Genomic DNA, 18,041 nt, shown 5'->3' with positions numbered 1-18,041 from the left:
GAGAGATGCATATTTCCTCATCTAAGTAAAAATGTGCCTCGTGCCATACAGAGTGTTTCTAAGAAAGGGATTGGGAGTGGACTTTTTAAGTTTTTTCACATCGTCAGAGTGTAGATATAACTGTATAGGAAGTAACAATTCTCCTTTTTCAATATCAACCCAGGATGGTTGGTCTGTGGAAAAATAATACATAGCAGTTCGAAGCTTTGTCGCCCAATAGTATAGTTTTATATTTGGCACTTGAAGCCCTCCTCTGTCGTATGGCAGGTAGAGAAGAGATAAACGCAAACGGGGTTGTTTATTATTCCATATGAATCTGGTAAAGGCTTTTTTAAGAGTAGAAAAGAAAGCATCAGGTAATGGAAGGGGAATAGATTGAAAAAGGTATAAACATTTCGGTAAGATTGACATTTTAATTATACGTATACGTCCTGCTAACGAAATGGGCATTGCACTCCATTTGTCCAAAGATTCCGAGACTCCCTTTATTAGAGGATCATAATTAGAGGGGACTATGTTGTCTATATTGGGCGTAATTTTAATCCCTAAATAAGAGAAACCATTAATTTCGTTGGCAAATTGTTTATGACTTAAGGGGCCTTTCCTCTCTTGCTCATTTAATAATAACAGAGTACTTTTACTATTATTTATTTTATAGCTCGAGAATTTTCCAAATTTTTCAATAATATTGGTAAGCACTGGGATGGATTTTTTCAAATTGGTTAAAAACAAAATAATGTCATCTGCAAACAAAGATATACGATGATCCCTCTTTCCTATCTTCATACCCTTTATATCTGGATTTTTCCTAATAGTCATAGCCAGGGGTTCAATTGCAAATAAAAACAACAGAGGTGATAGTGGGAATCCTTGTCTTGTACCTCTGCTCAGATTAAATAAGTCAGAAATATTATTATTAGTTATAACTTGCTCTCAGCTGTTTCTAAATGCATTTTTTTTTTTGCGTTTTAATTTTTAGTTTCCTCCAGCTTTTCTTCAAAGGACGTTTAATCAGCTGTTGTTCAGTGGTGAATTAGAAAACTTAACTATTAATATTAAGCATCACCACCGTCCACCCTACATCTACGCCCCTGTATGAAGTAGTGTTCTAGGTTATAATGATGCGTACAGAATGCTCCAGCTTCAATACAGTGCGTTACAGTACACGACTGCCCCCTACTGTTCATGTCTTTATTTGCTAGACCATCTTTCCGTGCTAACGCGCCATATGTCGTGGCCATGCGAGATCACTTTGTTTCATGCGCGTGTTAGTTCATGCCAGATCTGTATATACATTTACCTGATTTTATTTTTTTACTTTTTGTTGCCTTGTCACCTGCTAAAAAAGCGGGGGATGTAGCTTATTGTGTGTCAAGTGACGTAACGGAAGTGGGTGGAGCTAGAGGGGAAAGTCGGTGGCGGGAGCGACAAAACAGGAAAGCATGTTACTGATGAAGAACGTAATAAAAATAAGCTAGAAGCTATTACTTGTGTGTGTGTGTGTGTGTGTGTGATCATCTAACATCTACACAAGCCATCCAACTTCCCCTTCCCCCACTACAATGTCTATCCATCCATCCATTTATTCATTTTATTTTGTAAATGTGCTATTTTTCAGGCTGATCTCAAAAATACAGTAATTTTTACTGACAGAATTTTAGGTGCAGGCTAGGACTGTCTCTGCCATTTGCAGATAACGTTGTCTTTTTGGCTTTATAGGACATGGAGTAAGTGGGACGGTTTGCTGCTGAGTGTGACATGGCAGGGAAAGAAACAGCACCTCTAAGAAACCATTGTGCTTGACTGGAAAAAGGTGGCCATCTCCAGTTTGGAGGAGAGTCTTTACCCCAAATGGAGTTCAAGTATCAGTGCTTTCCATGAGGAATGGAATGTGAGATTTAAAGATGGATCAGTGCAGCGGCAGCAGTAATGCAGTTGATGTGGTTGTCTGTTGTGGTGAAGGATCTGAGACGAAAGGCAATGTTCTTAATTTACTGCTCATTCTAGGTTCCTACTCTCACCTATGGTCATGACTGAAAAGACCAAGATCTTGGATACAACCGGCCACATTTTGCGAAGTGTTATGATTCCGCTTGTTAGAGTCGCACCATAAGAGTGCCAACAAAATAGCCTGAATGCAAATTATTTATTATAAAAGTAACTCATAGAACAAACAATCAAAGCAACCAACAAATGTCTAGGGATAATAATGACGATAAAGAACTTAGGATAAAATCACAACAACACTTTAACTACATGACAAAAGTAATGCAAAACAAAACTATAAGGTTAAAGAGCCAATGAGATGGCAGGTCTTGACATGTGGACTCCCGAGTAGCCACAGTGTCCTGGGGTAGCTAGCACAACAACTTTTATATACCCATTGATGAGTAATGCAGGCGTCCAATCAGAATTTACCACATGCTCTAATCTGGAGTCTTGGGATCATCACAGTGTATAAATATTGTAAAACGTAATACCTGCACAGCAAATTTTAGGTAGTAGATTTAACTACCTTGGAGTTAAAATTAACACTCCCTCAGAGTTTATTTGGGAACCACTATAAGTGTTAAAAATAACAATTTTGAAAGTGTTAACATTGTCAACATCAAGAGAGTGTTAATTAGCAAACTCTTATTGTGTAAAATATCTGTTAAATTTCCGATTAAATACCAGCAGCTGTGGTTGCCAGAATCTTTCTGTGAAAAACATGGAAGTTTTATATAACTGTATAAATTTACAAAAAATAACCATATTTCATGAACTAATACATTGTTCATTTTACAAAATCATAGCTTAGTGCACCAAAATGTAAAGTCTTTAGATGCAATAATGTTTTCATGTGTGATTGCAATTAGCAAACAGATTTTGACTGCATTAGTAACTACACAGTTACCTTTAAACAAAAGAAGATGCAGCATAACATCAAATACTTTCAGGTCATCTTGGACTTGAACAGAGACACTATTATCCTCCACAATGGTGACACAAAAAGCGTTTTGCTGTTTTTCTTTCTTTTTTTTTCATTTTTAGATTTTACAGAAAAATACCAGCAGCTGTGGTTGCCAGTAATCTGCTGTTTTTAACATTCATAAATTCAGTTTACAGAATATTTCTGTTAAAAGCACATTCAACAGTCTGTATTTTTTAATCGATCTCACACTGCAAATTTTAGATTTGGTAGATTTAACTACCTTAGAGTTAAAATTAACACTCCCTCAGTGTTTATATGGGAACCACTATAAGTGTTAAAATAACATTTTTTAAAGTGTTAAAATTTTTAACAACTAGAGTGTTAATTAGCAAACTCTTATTGTGTTAAATATCTGTTAAATGTATGTCAAAATACTGGCAGCAGTGGTTGCCAGTAATCTGCTGTTTTCAACATTTTACATTCGTAAATTCAGTTTCCAGAATATTTCTGTTAAAAACAAATCCCATAGTCTGTATTTTTCATTCGAACACACGTAAGCCTTAAATTCCACAGCAAAATCCTCACTAGTGTCCTCACTACAGAGGGCTGAACACTCAGACAGTGATGAAGTTAATGAGACAATTAAGTGTCTAATTAAAGGAGGATTGAGAATTATTGATGAACAACTGTTAACAAGCAGAATCACTGAAGGACAGAAAAACACAAGCTAAAACCAAAGATGAAATCAACTGAGAAAAAAAAAACTCTAAATAAAATAATAATCAATAAAAATAAAACAAATTACACAATAAAAAATGTTATTTTTCAACATCTTTAAAAAAAACTCATCAAATTAAACAACTTATCATGGAGCTTCACCTATTACTGACCAGTGACTTTATTTCTGTCATGTGAACAAAAGCTCTTAATGAAATTTCTGTTGTTCATTTGAAGTCACCATGATGGAGGACAGAGTCTACTTTAGTCAGGCTCTTCAACTTCTTGCTATAAATGTCTTTTATTTTCGCTGATATAGTTAGTGTTAATTACACTATTTATACATATAGCATGGAAAGCCGAAAGAAAATTAATGTGTCAGTCTTTAGAGATTTTTTATGATAACATAGCCATCCCTTCCTGCTTGTTTTCTAATTCAATATCATATTAGTTATGTGTGAGAGATAAATAATATACATAAATGAAACCACTGAAGCTCCAATAATATAAAATAAAATAAACCCAATATTTACAATGAGAATGTTTGATCTATGGCAGAACTTAAAAACACACTGACATCAACAATTAGTCTTTGAATCTCAATGATGGTGACAAACAAAAAAATAAAAATCAAGTAAAAAAACACTACTGAAATATCACCTCCCAAAAACAACACAAAATAAAGGAAAAGAAAGAGATTGTAAGAACATAAAGCTGCATAATTAATTAATGCTGCAATGCATGCTGGGAGCTTTGTACCATGCTGGCACCCAGCATGCATTGCAGCATGAGCTATGCAGCTTTTTTTTTTTTTTTTTTAGCAACCACGGTTGAGGTTCATATGTTGATTCTTGATGTCTGTGTGTTATATGAGTAAGCTGGAGCTTGAATGTTTAGTGCATGACACTCTAATTATTAATTGCATCCTAATTGTTGAATCTTCTCTGAAAAGCAGCAGACTGCCAGGAGTATTGTCCCTTCAGTTTTATATATAAACTATATTTGCATATTTTTATGAATCAACTTATTAAACACCTAAAATTATATCTATAACAATTAATCATAAACAGTAAAGTTTCTCTTGATCTTTCTAGCCATAGCTAATGAATTTTAGAAACACAGCTATAACAGCCAGAGAAACGTTAGGCTATAAGAGTAAAGCTTCAAGAGCTCAAATAAGCAGCCTCTGATCTCCATGATGGTGAGGTCAAATGAAATATTTTTAATAAAAAAAAATATAAACCTCTGTTCATTGTCAAATATTCTTACAGAAATAAAGTCAAACTGTAATCAGTGAAGCTGCTTATACTATTATTTAATGGAGTTGTTTAATCCTCTGTTTTAATTCAGTTAGTTTGGTGTGAGGCTGTGTCTGTAGTTTTATTTCTTCCTTCAGTTTCTTATTCCTTCAGTGATTGTGCTTGTTAACAGCAGGTGTTCAACAGCCGGTGTCTGAATTCACTTATTTGTGGTCATTCCCTCTGTCTAGTGGACTAAACTAATTGACTAATTTAAGGGCCAGGTGAATGAGGGTGTGGCGAGATTTCAGACACTCTGATTAGTTTCTCAAACACAAGGGTTTTCTACAAACGTAGATACATGTTACTCTGTGTGACAAGGAGGCAAATCAGCTTCTAATGCTGATCTAACTCTAGAATTTTAACACTTTACTCTGAATTACCTCAACACTTGAAATTTAACACCAATGAATTTGCTGTGTGTCGCTCTGCCTAAATCATAAAATATTCATCAAGTTTGTATTCGACTCAAAGTAAATGCAGTAAACTAGAAAAATCTAGAATCTAAAAGTAAAGAAACTTCACTAATAAAAGCTGCAACACAGGACAATTGAATGGGCTTTTAAAACTTGAGGTCCTGGTATACTGCAAACTAAGCGTCCTAGAGCTCCACCTTGTTTGATGTGCGGTGTCTTCCCAGTGATGTCTCTCATTCAGGGAGTCAGACAGTGAACATCATTTAAAACAACACTAGCTACATGAATACACTGGAGAGAGTACAAATTTATCTGCACTGGTACAATCACTTGCAAAGAGATTTTAAGCTGCAGAGGAGCTGTTGGCCAGATGTTTATGACAGTTCTTCTTTCAGCCACCACCACGGTGTTTACGGTAAACGCGAAAAGCGCAACACATTTACAACCCGACCTACTGCAGTGTAGGAGTGTTGGAAAACAGTATATTGTCACTCAGCCTTTTCAAACATTATTCAGACATGAAACATCCAGTGCACAGAGAAAATGTTTTGCTGCATTCATGTCATGTGTGCAACTTTTTTGTCTATGCGTTTCTTAAGCTGCGCCGAATGATTAAAACTCTGTAGACACTGATCAGATCTGTACGGTTTCTCTCCAGTGTGAATCCTGTTGTTTTCAGATGTGTTAACTGATTAAACCTCTTGTAAAAACACTTGTACGGTCTCACCAGAGTAAATTGTCTGGTGCAGTTTCAATTTTGGAGCTGTAATAAGTCTTCTCACACTCAAAGCGCATATACTCTTTCACATCAGTGTGGATTTTCATGTGTTTATTAAGGTTTGCTGATCGGTTGAATCTCTTCCCACACTGAGTGCATGTGAATGGTTTCTCTCCAGTGTGGGTCTTACATAGTCAAGTGATGCAATTTCCAAGGTCAAAGTTCACCAAGCTTGAACCTTGCAAGGCAGTGAATTGCGAAACTTGACGCACAAACTTATGTTTCCAGTCTGACACATTTGCGTGCGTATGAATGGAAGTCTATGGAGAGAAAAGTCCGGTGTGAACACAGACCCCAATTGTACCCTCATTACACTGGCTGCCTGTTAAGTTTTGTATTAAATTTAAAATATTAATTCTCACCTTTAAAGCTCTAAATAATCTAGCTCCTGTTTATCTTCTGTCTCGCTACAATCCAACTCGCTCTTTAAGATCTCAAAACTCCGGGCATCTGGTAGTACCTAGAATAGCAAAGTCGAGTAAAGGAGGTCGAGCCTTCTCATTTATGGCTCCTAAACTCTGGAATAGCCTTCCTGATAACATCCGAGGCTCAGACACACTCTCTCAGTTCAAAACTAGATGATCCCAAGGTTTCCATACCCTGGACCAGGCCGTTTCCTGAGCTGCTGCGCTGGTGGTCATGGGGTGTGGAGAGCATGAGACTGATTCCAGTGATGCTCCAGGGACAGACGAGTCTTCACTTTGGCCAGCTTCCAGCCTCCACTGCTGAGACTGCAGCTCTGCACAAGACTTTTGGCCAGCGGAGAAATGAAAATGGTCGTGCCCAACTGAGTCTGGTTTCTCTCAAGGTTTTTTTTCTTCACTCCTATCAGTAAAGTTTTTTTTTTTCCCTCTCCGCTGTCGCCACTGGCTTGCATGGTTCAGGATCGGAAGAGCTATGCATCAATGGATTTGCTCTTCAGTGTTTGAACTCTCAGTAATGATTTAAACCACACTGAACTGAGCTGAACTGAAACACTAAAAACTGAACTACCCTGATCCAATTTATTATGACCATTTATGTGAAGCTGCTTTGACACAATCTACATTGTAAAAGCGCTATACAAATAAAGCTGAATTGAATTTAATTAAGAGCAAGTGAATGGTTTCTCTCCAGTGTGGATCCTCATGTGTAGATTTAAGTTTGATGATTGGCTGAAACTCTTCCCACACTGAGTGCATGTGAATGGTTTCTCTCCAGTGTGGATCCTCATGTGTTGATCAAGGTGTGATGAGCGGTTGAAACTCTTCCCACACTGAGTGCAAGTAAATGGTTTCTCTCCAGTGTGGATCCTCATGTGTATATTAAGTGATGACGCTTGGCGGAAACTCTTTCCACACTGAGTGCACGTAAATGGTTTCTCTCCAGTGTGGATCGTCATGTGTTGTTTAAGGTATGATGAGCAGTTAAAACTTTTTCCACACTGAGTGCATGTGAATGGTTTCTCTCCAGTGTGGATCCTCATGTGTTTATTAAGTGATGATGCTTGGCGGAAACTCTTCCCACACTGAGTGCATGTGAATGGTTTCTCTCCAGTGTGGATCCTCATGTGTTTATAAAGGGATGATGATTGGCGAAAACTCTTCCCACACTGAGTGCACGTTATTGGTTTCTCTCCAGTGTGGATCCTCATGTGTTGATTAAGGTGTGATGAGCTGTTGAAACTCTTCCCACACTGAGTGCAAGTAAATGGTTTCTCTCCAGTGTGGGTCCTCATGTGTTTATTAAGTGATGATGCTTGGCGGAAACTCTTCCCACACTGAGTGCACGTAAATGGTTTCTCTCCAGTGTGGATCCTCATGTGTAGATTAAAGTTTGATGATTGGATGAAACTCTTCCCACACTGAGTGCATGTGAATGGTTTCTCTCCAGTGTGGATCCTCATGTGTTTATAAATGGATGAGGATTGGCGAAAACTCTTCCCACACTGAGTGCACGTTATTGGTTTCTCTCCAGTGTGGATCCTTATGTGTTGATCAAGGTTTGATGAGCGGTTGAAACTCTTCCCACACTGAGTGCAAGTAAATGGTTTCTCTCCAGTGTGGATCCTCATGTGTTGATCAAGGTGTGCTGAGCGGTTGAAACTCTTCCCACACTGAGTGCAAGTAAATGGTTTCTCTCCAGTGTGGATCATCATGTGGTCATTAAGTTGTGATGATTGGTTGAAACTCTTCCCACATTGAGTGCATGTGAATGGTTTCTCTCCAGTGTGTATCATCATGTGAATCTTAAGTTTGCTTTTGCTTGCCAAAATCTTTCCACACTGAGTGCAGGTGAAACAATTCTTGTCTCTCCTTTTCAAAATACCATCAGTCTGTAAATGAGTTTTTTCCTCAATTTTGACATGATGTTCCTCCTCTTTCCTCTCATTCTCTTCAATTAGGTCTGAAATAAATAAATAAAAGATTAGTTTTCATCAAGTCTAAAAATCTCTCATCAAAAGCTGAAAAGTAAAAAGACACTGGAAACATTGGCTACACACACTTATTTTGATGCATGTTAAATGTAAAATAAAATCAGATCATATTTTGTTCAGTCATTAACATGTACACATTTAAGCAGATTAAATTCATCTTTATTTATCTACTGCTTTTACAATGTAAATTGTGTCATAGTCGCCTAACATAGAAGTCGTTGTAAATTGAAACGCTGTCAGTCTAGTTTTCAGAGTTTCTTACATAATTGATCATAAAAGTAATTTTGGTCACATTGATAAGACACAGATTTGAAAGGTGTAAATGGTGTGACGACCCTGGTATTCCAGTTTGGATGTGGCAGATCCTGTTAAGGTGCCATGGTAGCTCCCCAATTGGTTCAAAGCATATAAATGCGAGAGTGAGCTAGCTTCTGTAGGATAGTGTGGCTACTGGCCGTCCTTGCATCAAGACCATCTCTTTATTTTGGCAACCTTATGGTTTTGTTTGGCATTATTTATATGTGTAGTTAAAGTTAGTTATTTTCTTCATTTTCCCCTAGACATTTGTTTGTTTCTTGATTTGTTGTTTTATTAGTTGTGTATATTAAATAAGTTGCATATATATTTTTTTTGTTGTCTAAGCTCTTTTATGTTGCAACTCGAACGAGGGGGTCCAGTTAGATACATCCAGTTAGATCATTTTGTTCTCTTGATCTGGAATACCTTATGCTTCGGTGCCAACCACACTGGCCACCAAGAGAGGTCACAGCTGTTATAATTACAGATGTTTGCATCCACCCTCAAGCCAACACAGAGCAGGCGCTTGGGGAACTGAATGGGAGCATAAGCGAGCAGGAAACCACACACCCAGAGGCAGCATTTATTGTTACAGGGGACTTTAACAATGCCAATCTCAGGAAAATCACTCCAAAATACTATCACCATATCACCACAAACATGCATGGTGACCGAATTTTGGACCACTGCTATTCTCCGTTCCGGGAAGCCAACAAATCCCTCCCCCGCCCACCGCTAAGCAAATCAGATGACTCTTTTGTTCTGCTCTTGCCTGCTTACAGACAGAAACTGAAACGGGAACCACCCACCCTCAAGACGTTTCAAAGCTGGACGGACCAATCGAGTTCCATACTTCAAGAATGTTTTGATCATGTGGACTGGGAGATGTTCCGGGCAGCTTCTGATGACGACATTAAAGTTTACTCAAGACACCGTTACATGCTTCATCAGAAAGTGTATAGAAGACATGGTCCCAACAAAAACTGTTCGTATCTACCCCAACCCAAAACCATGGATTGATGGCAAAGTTCGAACAGCCCGATCAGTGTGAACCTCCGCCTATAAATACAGAAATGCTGAGGAACAAAAACAAGCAAACTACAACCTCAGGTTAACTATCAAAGCAGCAAAACATCAATACAGAGGTACAAGGTAGAGGGGAGGAGTATGTGGCAGGGACTTAATTACATCATAAACTTTAAAAGTAACAAACCCGCCACTGTAAACATTTCTGCATCTCTCCCGGACGAGCTCAACTTGTTCTACACCTGCTTTAAAGCCCAGGACAGCACCTACACACTGTGCGCTCCCGCGGCCGATACCAAAACCGCCAGCACACTCTGTTTCTGTAGCAGACGTAACGAGATCTTTCCGGAACATCCGGAAAGCTACGGCCCAGATGGCATCCTTGGACGTGTACTTAAAGCATGCGCACACCAGCTAGCGGGGGTTTTCACGGACATCGTTAACCTCTTGCTCTCTCGGCCTGTGGTTCCCACATGCTTTAAGACAGCTACTATTGTGCCCATACCGACATAATCTAAAATTACATGCTTAAATAACTGGCGTCCAGTTGCTCTGACACCCATCTTCAGCAAGTGCTTTGAGAAGATGTTTAAAAAGCACATCTGCTCTGTACTGCCTGCTCACACTGACCCTCTGCAATTCGCTCCACTGATGTTGCAATTGCTTTCACTTTGCACACTGCTCTGTCTCACCTGGAAAACAAAAACACATATGTGAGAATGCTGTTTGTGGACTACAGCTCAGTATTCAACACTATAGTGCCTGCCAAACTAGTGGTGAAGCTCCAAGCTCTGGGTCTACACAGCTCTATGTGCATCTAGATCCTGGACTTCCTGTCAAGAAGACGCCAGGTGGTCAGAATGAACAACATGACCTGATCCACACTGATGATCCACAGAGCTGTGTTCTCAGTCAACTCCTGTACTCCCTGTACACACGCGACTGTACAGCCAAACACAGCTCCAACGTCATCGTTAAATTTGCTGATGACAGTGGTGGGCCTAATCACAGATAATGATGAGATGGCCTACAGAGAGGAGGTTTACACTCTGACGCAGTGGTGTGAGGAAAACCACCCCTCACTCAACATCAGCAAAACCAAGGAGCTGGGAGAAGAGAGAACACACCCCCATCAACATCAACGGGACACCAGTGGAGAGAGTCAGCGCTTTCAAGTTTCTTGGAGTACACATTGCTAAGGATTTGACATGGACTGCTCACACAGACGCAGTGCTAGGGAAGGCACAACAACGCCTCTTCTTCCTCAGGCGTCTCAGGAGGTTTGGAATAAGCCCTCACATCCTCCACTCGTTCTACACCTGCACTGTGGGGAGCATCCTGTGTGGCTGTATCACCACCTGGTATGGAAATAGCACCAGCAGCAATCGCAAAGGCCTACATAGGATTGTGTGAACTGCTGGTCGCGTAGTAGGAGGTGAGCTTCCCTCCCACCACGACATCTACACCAGGCGGTGCATGAGGAAAGCCAAGTGAATTATAAGCGATTCTAGCCACCCAAGCCATAGACTTTTCTCTCTGCTACCCTTAGGCAAATAGTTCTGCAGCATCCGGTCGCGCACCAGCCGACTAAAGGAAAGCTTCTTCCCTCAGACTATCAGGCTGATGAACACTTAATACCCCTCACTGCACACCATGCATATGTAGCATGCACTGCACTTTAACCAATACATACCTAAAACAATACTGCCTACAACTATGGGTACACATATTCATTATACATATCGCTGTCAACAATTATAATGCTGCCAAATTATATTTGCACTGTCTGTATTTTGTACTGTCTAGAGCCAGCACCTAAGCTTTTCACTCATCATAGCACACGTGCTGCTGATGATGTAACAATAAAAGTGATTTGATATTCATGGCCATTTTTTCTTCTTTGGCCTTTATTATAGCAACATTTATATATACCCCTACATACAAAACCCACAGATACCTTTCGGGTGCTTCGGATGCTTCTGATAAATGTTTTCAACAGCCCATAAAATGGGTGGAGTAAAGACAAACTTTACCAGTTGGAATGTGCGGAGGCTAAATCACCCAATAAAACGAAACAATTAAAATCAGTTAAAAACAGTTCAAATCCGATATTGTATATTTACAGGAGTCACATCTGTTGAAAAATGACTATTCTAAACTTAGAGGAGGCTATACACAAATATATTATTCAAACTTCAATAGCAAAAGTAGGGTCGTTGCTGTACTCATACATAAGAATGTACAGTTTGTCATTGAGTCAAATGTGCTGGATAAAAATGGCAGAAACATAATAATCCAAACTTTTAACATGTCTGTGGTCCTGGCCTATGTGTATGCTCCTAATTGGGACAATGTACACATTTTCATTGATTTATTTTCAATTTTGCCTAGTCTTGACACACACAATTTAATTTTAGGAGGCGAACCTCCTGAATTTAATTCACCCGTGCATCAAACCTATTCCAGGATTGACCATTTTCTCCTGGACAAGCAGTTACGTCCCTTACACCCCATTCACAAGGGGCATCAGCGTCAACGCTTCCCGTTCACTTTGAATGTGTGACGTCAGGCGTTGCCGAACTGCATTGTGGATTCGTCGACGCTGCTTCAGAAGCATTGTTCGCTGCAAAAGTTGGGACTTGATAAACTTTTCAAGCGGCGATGGAAGCATCAGCCAACAGATCGCTGTATGCAAATACACCAGCTCAGACTGTGGCCAATTGCTGTGTAAATTCATTGGCTAACGCTGCTATGACGATCACGTCAGCCCCAACTTCAGACACGCTTTCTGTCAAGCGTTGACGCTGAAGCCCCGTGTGAATGGGGCATTATTGTCAGCAGAAGAGTATGGTAGTATTGTTATTTCGGAACATTGTCCAGTCTCTCTAAAGCTATGTTTTCAGGCAATGGAATCCTCCAACATACATGGCGGTTTAACTCAAGACTCTAGGCAGACGACGATTTTGTAAAATTTATTGATGCTCAAATTTATTTCTTCCTTGAGATAAACGAATCCCCAGAGATAAGTTTGAGCATCCTATGGTATACTCTGAAAGCATTTATAAAAGGACAGATTATTTAATATCAAGCTAGCGCAAATAAAAGAATGTCAAAACGGCTTACACAGATTATGAATTTAAATAATACAATTGATCAGCTACACTCAACATCACCTTCCGAAGAGCTCCATTAGAAAAGACTCCTTCTGCAAGCGGAATATGACTCCCTGACAAGTGAAAATGTCCACATAAGATCACGCTAGATTCATTATGAACATGGTGAACGAGCTGCCATGTTACTGTGTTACAAACTGAAACAATCCTCAGCAGCTGCTTTTATAGCAGCAGTTAGTAAGGGTGAGGGCAGTATTATTACTGATTAACAGGGTATTAATGATCAATTTAAACACTTTTATAAAACCCTTTGCAGCTCTGAGGTAAACGAAATTGGACGTATTGAGAGCTTTTTCAATTATTTAGAATTGCCATACCTTTGTGATTCAGATCAGTTGGCATTAGAATGAAATATAACACCTTCTGAAATTGAAAATGCAATTAAAAAATTGAAAACCGGAAAAGCACCAGGCTCTGATGGCTTCGGGCCGAGTTTTATAAGAAGTTTACTGCCAAGCTAACACCACTGTTGTGCAAGGTATTTGATGAAGCTCTTGTTTTGGAGACAATTTTTTAGGTACTTTCAAGTCCATAGTTTCGTAAAAAAAACACTTCTCTCCTTCACTGAACCAACCATAAGCATGCTGGATAAATTGGTAAATATGGACTCATATCAAAGGGGTATGATGTCCATGTTATATGAAGTGGTCTAAAGAACTGCCTCCCCTTGCCTAAATTGTATAAAGCTAAAATGGGAAGACGGACTGGGACTAGAAATATCAGATACAGCCTGGCAATATGCCATAGTACTGGTACACTCATCCCCTGTATGTAGTAGACATGGTCTTTTTCAGTTTAAGGTGCTTCTTAGGCTTCACCTATCTAGGAGCAAGCTGGCAAAAATGTATCCAGGGTCAGATTCATCTTGCCCCAGATGTGGTTTGAAGCCAGCAGATCTGATGTTCTGGCGATGCCCTAGATTACATAAATTTTGGGCCAATATTTTTAGATCATTTTCATCTATATGTAATAGAGATCATTGCCTTTTCTTTTTTATTGGCCAGACGTCTGATTCTCCTAAGATGGAAAAAACAAACCCACCATCCCACAAACATTGGATATTAGAATTGTTATCACATCCTAAACTCGAGCACCTTAAGTACATCATCCGATACTCTACAAAAAAGTTTTAGAGGTTTGGCAGCCTTTCCTCTCCTACATGGAACGCTCAGAGGTTATTATATCCTTGGTGAAAGTTTATCCCTAGTTTCCTAATTTATTTGATCTATTTTTATTAATTAATTTATTTTTATTTTTATCTTTCACCCTTTTTCTTTATGGGGTGTATGTCTGTAGCTATGTACCATGTTAATTTGTTGTTCAATATGTGTGTTGTGGAAAATTTGAAGACTTTGGAAAAATCAATTAAAATAGTTGAATAATAAGAATGTAAGAAGTACTAAAACAGTTTTTAGAAGAGTAATAATCCAATTAATCTACTTACAATCTACTTACATGTCTCTGTCGAAGGTCTGTGAATTTAAGCTAGTTATTAATTAAAGAAGAACAAGCCTTTCTCGTACGTGACTTTGTTCTTTGTCTAACTGAAATGTAGGCAATAGCTATGTAAGATGAGAAAATATTATATATTCTTCAATTATATATTCCTTTAATGCTAATCAAGGACTACTGAGACATTCCAAGCATGGGATGGGTCCTACTGGCTTGGTAGAGTTGATCACAGCTCCAATACACATCTCTGCCATTTGCTTACAGTGACCATGTGCTTTTCACCATACACAATTCTTCTGCTTGTGATCTTCCTTCAAATAGCTTTATGATGTTTGGTGTCATTTGACAGTTTATGACTTAAGCATTGTAGTGCTAAAATCAATAGAGACATTGATTGCTTGTATTTCAATATATTTACTATTCATACTAGTCATGGCCTGAGGAGAGTATGTTAATGTTCTTCTCACCCACTTTATCTCCTCTCATGTTCAGTTCGTTTAGGGGGGTTGATTTTCACTCTTGTTTGACAATGCTTTGCTCAGGGTATAATAAGGAACGGTAAGTGTTGATCTGGGAGAATGGCTTTTACTCTGCATTTCCCGCACAAGGCTGCGTAGCCTTATTTGCTAACAAAGGGAGTTTCACTGTCTTTGTTGCTCAGCAGTGCACGTTACAGCTAATTTCTTTATACAGTATGTTAGTTTGTTTCATTCTACTGTCTGTATATTAAAACATGTAACTTAATAAACAACTTTACCTGCTTTAAGCTTTGAGATTTTTTCTCTTTATCAATGATAATAACAACTTTGATGGAGTCAGATAAATAATGAATTTAAACACGCCATCCTTCAACTGCTTTCTGTTTCCGACTATTTGTTTAGAATCGCAGCATAAGCTCCAAACCTTACAGCAATGGAGTTTGCATGTTCTCCCCGAGCTGGGGTGGGTTTTCTCTGGGTGCTCCGGTTTCCCCCACAAGATCAAGACAAGCAGCATTACACTGTTTTAAGGATCTAAAAATTAATTCTTTAAAAAGCAAAAAGATTTTAATGGCGGCGCCTGCTGGTACGTGAAGAATATGGTCAATATTGATGAACTTCTTACTCAAAGGTTTGCATATCATCAGCATGCTGTAATCCATTTCTTAAGCAGCAGAAGTCTTTTTTAGACTAGTTTGTTGGCCAGTTGTAGTCAGTGCAATGCTAAACGTTATTGTTCCACTATAATTTGTTTTGTCTCACATCGTCCTACAACATCATCATATAGTTTAGAATACTGTACAATGTTTTATAATAATTAATTATTTTAGTGTCCATTTTCATTCAGCATATTTAAAATTAGAGTCATCCACGTTTTCTGACATACTTTAAATCAGGGTTTCTACAGATGTCACCAAGTTAAATTTAAGACTTTTAAAGACATTTTAAGACTATTATGAATGAAATTTTAGACTAAGGAATTTTTCAGATGGCCCTGATGAAAAAAGATTTGTATATGTCCTACCAATAAATATTTTATATATAATATTTAATAATATTAATGATATAAAAATATTTTAGATATTTCTTAGCCAAAGATCTTAAATATTGTGTAAAAACACGAGAGCTCGACTTGGATCCACACACTTTTTTTCCAAAATAAACTTTCTTTAAAATAAAAAAAACAAATTAACAAATGTTTTAAAAGTTTTAAAAACTATAATAAACTAAATCCATTCACAACAATCTGTCCAGGTGGATATCCTCAGCAGTCTTTACCATTATGATAAATAGAGTTAAAATGACCTTTTTAAATAAAAGTTGAAAGTTTTATTGAGATGGATTGTTGGTGATTGTATGGGTTTTGACCAAATTGGGTAACAAAACATGAACACAGGAAAATTAAGACTTGTTTAAAAAAGATTTAAGACCTACAACACAATATTTCAGTACATTTAAGACTTTTTAGGGGCAAATTTTAGATTTTGGAATTTAAGACATTTTAAGACTCCGCGGAAACTCTGTTTAAACACAATAGCCCTGATAATTAGTTATTATAATAAAGGTTTAATTCTAACTCTGATACTATCTGTGAGAACTAGTAACACCTACTAGAAACAAGTTTAAACTCATAAAGAAGTTGATGAAAAAAAGGGAATTGTGATCTACCCGACATATGCAAATGGAAAGTACCAAGCCAACACTATCACTGTAATAGCAGATATCTTCTATGAGAATACTGTAGGTCAAATATTGTCAGCTCAGGTGAACTTTTTTTTAATTTATTGTTATTATTTATTTTATATAGCGCCAGTGCTCAAGGGTGCTTTACACACAGTAGGAGAACAAGAAAAGCAATAACCTTAAGAAGGTAGAGAAAATGGGAGACTAATAATACTTAAAATAATGACAAAAGACATGAGAACAAGCAACAAAAGAAACTCGTTCCTATCTTTCAATGAGTGCTTATGTGCATTTAGGAGAACTAGGCAGCACACTCAGGGCTGCAACATGGATTTAATTTAGTATTATTATTATTAAAATATATCTGAATGAAAACTAACTTGTTTGTTCCTGCGGATCTTCCTGTTTGACTGTGAATGTTTCTTCAATCTTCACATCTTCACTCTCCTCTTTAATAAACGCCATCTTTATAACAGTGTGGAGATCAGTCGCTTCAGCAGGAGTTTTTCTCTGTGTTTGGACACTTTATCCTGTTTAAAATGAACAAAACAATGAACAGAAGCAAAATAACTTTTCTTTAACACTTGCTTCAACAGTTTCTTTATATGAGAGTGATTAACAAAAATAAATCAGGTAAGTCTGAGCAAGAAACAATTGCCACAAACAAATGACCTAATAAAAACTAGTTCTCCATTTCTTATATATATATATATATATATATATATATATATATATATATATATATATATATATATATATATATATATATGTATGTATGTATATATATATATATATATATATATATATATGTATATATATATATATATATATATATATATATATATATATATATATATATAATGTATACTTTTTTTGGAATGACATTATGCTAGTAAATAAATAAAACCTTCATTAAAACACTTAACGTTACACACATTTATGTTGTTCAAACAATTGCCCTCGATTTCTGTAATTAAAATAGTACTTCGTTGAATAAAGGATTAAAATAATAGTCAACCGCAGGTATATGATATCGAACGAAAAACCTAAAACTTTAATCAATCGGTTTATATTTGTGTAAAGTTGTGAAACAAACCTTCCTCCAGTTGAACCGCAGCGCGGAAGCGGCGCAGCCTTATGACGTCACATAACACGCCAAAATAAAAGTCTTTGTTGTTCAGCTTTTTTGCCACTTACTGTTGCAGTCAGGACATGAGAAATTTCACACTCCTTTTCACATCTCACATAACATATCTGCTCTCTCTCTCTTTCAAATACACAGACATTCAGTATTTGAAGTTGATCAAAACTTTTAATCCAAACATTTTTACACAATTTTGAAAAACTTGTTTAATCCACTAAGAAGTGTTTTTTTTTTTCGTTTTTATTGTT

General features: G+C 37.5%; 3 protein-coding genes across 5 annotated transcripts in view; 1 reads left to right on the top strand and 2 right to left on the bottom strand.

The window, feature by feature from the left end:
- The window catches only part of LOC100537530 (uncharacterized), an 858,077-nt gene that overhangs the window by 172,550 nt on the left and 667,486 nt on the right, over positions 1 to 18,041 (bottom strand). The gene's annotated exons all lie outside the window — the stretch shown is intronic.
- Positions 1 to 18,041, top strand: part of LOC137491106 (uncharacterized) — a 1,257,671-nt gene that overhangs the window by 1,168,868 nt on the left and 70,762 nt on the right. The gene's annotated exons all lie outside the window — the stretch shown is intronic.
- LOC101884866 (uncharacterized) lies at positions 5,028 to 17,788 on the bottom strand. 2 transcript variants are annotated; one of them, XM_073948504.1, is made up of 4 exons: positions 17,746 to 17,788; positions 17,030 to 17,179; positions 10,493 to 10,554; positions 5,028 to 8,508 (listed from the first exon to the last, which is right to left on the bottom strand). In XM_073948504.1, the coding sequence occupies exon 4, from the start codon at positions 8,342 to 8,344 to the stop codon at positions 7,211 to 7,213; it is 1,134 nt and encodes a 377-aa protein (XP_073804605.1). In that variant the 5' UTR covers positions 8,345 to 8,508; positions 10,493 to 10,554; positions 17,030 to 17,179; positions 17,746 to 17,788; the 3' UTR covers positions 5,028 to 7,210. The 2 variants fall into 2 exon arrangements, with proteins under 2 accessions (XP_073804605.1, XP_073804604.1); XM_073948503.1 differs by lacking the exon at positions 10,493 to 10,554.

This window comes from Danio rerio, chromosome 4 (genome assembly GCF_049306965.1).
Source record: "Danio rerio strain Tuebingen ecotype United States chromosome 4, GRCz12tu, whole genome shotgun sequence".
Classification (NCBI taxonomy): domain Eukaryota; kingdom Metazoa; phylum Chordata; class Actinopteri; order Cypriniformes; family Danionidae; genus Danio; species Danio rerio.
The sequence above is the reverse complement of the archived record's forward strand: the minus strand, read 5'-3'. Positions and strand labels throughout refer to the sequence as shown.

Excerpts from the sequence above, each read along its gene's own strand:
- LOC101884866 (XM_073948503.1), bottom strand. The coding sequence starts at position 17,114 with ATGGCGTTTATTAAAGAGGAGAGTGAAGATGTGAAGATTGAAGAAACA. Across the intron at positions 8,509-17,029 it reads AGATCCGCAGGAACAAACAA|ACCTAATTGAAGAGAATGAG; the intron begins GTTAGTTTTCAT and ends TATTTATTTCAG.